Source organism: Microchirus variegatus (assembly GCF_963457635.1).
Source record: "Microchirus variegatus genome assembly, chromosome: 5".
NCBI lineage: Eukaryota > Metazoa > Chordata > Actinopteri > Pleuronectiformes > Soleidae > Microchirus > Microchirus variegatus.
The window spans coordinates 29,427,286-29,431,204 of NC_139806.1; the positions used below are offsets into that span (position 1 = coordinate 29,427,286).

At 37.5% G+C, this 3,919-nt stretch overlaps 1 protein-coding gene across 1 annotated transcript; it reads left to right on the forward strand.

Moving 5' to 3' along the window:
- Positions 1-202: 202 nt before the first annotated feature.
- Positions 203-2,875, forward strand: LOC310927073 (heart- and neural crest derivatives-expressed protein 1-like; the record flags this gene model as incomplete). Its single annotated transcript, XM_083889314.1, has 2 exons — positions 203-712; positions 2,780-2,875. 2 exons carry the CDS (start codon positions 203-205, stop codon positions 2,873-2,875), a joined length of 606 nt encoding a protein of 201 aa, XP_083745440.1.
- Between the last annotated feature and the right edge of the window lie 1,044 nt (positions 2,876-3,919).

Below are 3,919 nucleotides of genomic sequence, written 5' to 3' on the forward strand. Positions count from 1 at the left end.
AGGGATTATGAACTTTTCGCGGCCTGTTTGGAAATCAGCTGAGAAGCGACGATGGTTGAGTTGGTGTCGGCTTTTTTAAAGGGAATAAAGAGGTCCGTTTAAGTCTTGGATGCGACGTGGTTTTGCATCAGCAGCAGCAGCAGAGAGAGCGTGAGAGAGACCCGGACCCACGGACAACACCGCATCCGCTCCCCCGCTCAACATGAACCTGATCGGGGGCTACCAGCACCACCACCACCTCATGCACGAGCCCTTCCCGTTCGTGCACCAGCGGTGTCACCAGGACGCGCCGTACTTCCAGAGCTGGGTGGTGAACCACCACGGGGACGCGCCGCAGGATTTCCACCACGTCCCGGCGCCGTACGCGGCCGCGGAGCTCGGCGCGCCCGGAGCCGCCGGCGCCGCCGCCGCCTCGCACGACCCGCGGCTGGTGGAGGGGCTCCAGGCGGGCATGGGGAAGCGCAGGGCGTCGGGGCCGAAGAAGGAGCGCCGCAGGACGGAGAGCATCAACACGGCGTTCGCGGAGCTGCGCGAGTGCATCCCCAACGTCCCGGCGGACACCAAACTGTCCAAAATCAAGACTTTACGCCTCGCGACGAGTTACATCGCCTACCTGATGGACGTGCTGGCCAAAGACTCCGGCGACACCGAGGGATTTAAGGCCGAGATTAAAAAGTTTGAAAACCGGGATATGAAAAGGAAGCGAGAGCTGGTGAGTCCAAAATAATCCCGCATAATCCTTAGTCCCTTACGTTTGTAACTAAAGTCAGTGGAAGTTTGAGGATTTCAACGTTTCTATTGTAATTAAGTAATATGATTTATGAACCAAATAATCCCACATAATCCTTAATCCCTGACATTTGTGACTCGAGACTACGGTAAATGTAAATTCCATAATTTTAAATCTTTTGTTGTCATTTATTAGGAACTAAGTTTTTTTTGTTAGGATCCAAATAATCCCGTTTAATCCTTAATCCTTTACAATTGTGACGAAATTAGGTGAAAGTTTGAGAATGGAAACGTTTTTATTTTCATGATGTAAAAACAAAGATTTTTCTTTTATTCAAATAGGATTTCATGAACCAAATAATCCCACATAATCCCTAATCCTTTACAATTGTGAATATGAAGTATATGAAGTAGGTGTAAATTTGAGGATTCAAACACTTTAATTCTCATTTTCTGAAATCTGAGGATGTTTTTATTGAGACTCATTTTCAAACCATGATTCCATGAAGCAAATAATCCTGTATAATCCTCAATCCCTTACAATTGTAATTTTGCCGATTTTTTATTGTCATTTAGTGAAAACAAAGTTTGTTTTTATTCAAACAAAATGAAATCCATGATTTCCTGAACCAATAATCCTTTATGATCCTTAATCCCTTACATCTGTAACTTTAAAGTGGGTAGAATTGAGGATTTCAAAACTTAATTTATGAGAAAGAAGATTTGTTTTTATTCAAACGAAATTGAAACCATGACTTGGATTCGTGCGCAAAAACCGTAATCCTGTAATCCGTATCTATTTACAAATTAAATTAAATATAGGTAATGTTTCCCGTTTTTTCTCTAGGTTATTTGTATTATTATTATATTTTAATTTACTTAACTTCTTTTTTATAAATAAGAATAGCAAACGACCTGGGTTCATTTCCCAGATTAATGCTGTAGGAATACAATTCCAATCAGCAGAAAAAGAAAAGAAAACCTCATAATATGAATAAAAAGCAGCAGAAAGAAGGATAATCGGATTATATTAACGATTCTAAACAGGACCTAATTGAAATGTATCAACAGTCACACACGTGTAATCCAGATTATGCGGCCTTGTGCGTGACAGACGCTCTTATTTTTGTAATTTATGTGCTGCACTTTAATGACACAGCGAGACCAAAGCCAAACCTCAGTGGAAACACACACACACACACACACACACACACACACACACACACACACACACACACACACACACACACACACACACACACACACACACACACACACACACACACACACACACACACACACACACACCAGACACACACACACACACACACACACACCAGACACACACACACACACACACACACACACACACACACACACACGTTTTTAAACAACAAAAACAAGTATTTCCAGCTGCTGAAAACCACTCGTACATCATTTTTTTTAATATAAATAGATAAACACGTGTTTTGACTGTATGACGTCATGGCTCTCTATTTTCAAATGTATGCATAAATATTTTTTAAATCTTTATTTTATTATTCATTTAAAATTAATTAAAAAACACATTTAGAGCCTCAACCTGACAATAAATAATTATTCTTTAATTATGAATGATTAATGATTAATGAACATGTGATAATTGTTATTATTTAGTTACATTTATAAATAAAATATGATTATGTTGATTTTTCTTTCCTCATATGATCATATAAAAAGAGTTTCATTCATACATCGTTTTTTAACTCGTGAATTGTAACTGAAACTAATGTAAAACTAAAATAGTTGACCGTTTTTGCATTAAAAGAATTAAGATTACGTGACTTAATCGTCGTAGATTATCAGATTAATGCACATCTTTAGGTCATTGGTCGTTTTTTTAACACTAAAATTAGTCCAGAGCCGCACGTGCACACATGGAAAATCACGTGACTATTTTTAATTCACTCTTTTTAGTTGGATTTAATGATATTTTTAAAGTGTCGGATTATGAATTATTGTTGAACATTTGCTAAATTGTGTGTGTGTGTGTGTGTGTGTGTGTGTGTAGACTGACGGTCTGCAGGATTCTTTAGGCGCAGAGAAGAAGGTCAAAGGTCGGACCGGTTGGCCGCAGCAGGTTTGGGCGCTGGAGCTCAACCAGTGACGTCATCGTCATCATCGTCGTCGTCATCATCGAAGCTTCTTCACTGACTCCAAAATCTGATAAACAAACAAACAAACACAAACCACTGACTGACTGAGCGCGTGGACGCACCGCTGACTGAGCGCGCGCACTGACGGAAAGAAATGAAAGGACGTGCGCGAGGACTCTTTTTTTTTTTTTTCTTGTTGTAGTTGTTTTTTTCTCTTTTATCTTGTTTTTTCTTCCCCTCTCCTGGTGTGGTTTCTGTGAGTGGACACACACACACACACACACACACACACACACACACACACACACACACACACACACACACACACACACACACACACACACACACACACACACACACACACACACACACACACCTTAAAAAGAACGTGATTTAAAACATACAAACACAATAATTATTTTAATCATTACATTAATTTCACTGATTTTCAGTCTGTAAAGTAAAGGACTTTTTTTTTTTTTATTATATTATATTTATAATAAATCTCTGTCGTCTCGCGCGGCATGTTTTTGTCCAGTCAGAAAGCAGAAGAAATCACGCGCTCAGGTATTTTACGTCTTAATTATGTCATAATAATAATAATAATAATAGTATCTAAATACATGACTAAACAAAAAATCAAGCCAACATTTTAAAAGAAAACGTTTATGATTTAACAAATTAATTCATAATTATTAGAAAAAAACATTAACGTCGATTTGTTTTTGCAGTTATTCGTTTTTTTAAGTAAAACGACAAAACAATATAATATATATTTGAAACAAGTGTCATATATTATTTTTTTATTATTTTCCTTCGAAAAGAAAGAAAAACTTCCAGAAAAATAATAGCTCGAAAAATAATCGATACATATTGGATTATGATGCGATATTTCATTCAAAGGAAACACGAAAAACAAAATAAGATGATTTTTTTTTCTTTTAAATTAGTTTTTAGAAACTTTAAAACAAGTTGATCGATCAATGATCGATAAGTAATAAATAAAATAAAAAAATAAACATTCAACTTCTATAAAAGCTGATTTTTTTTTTCTT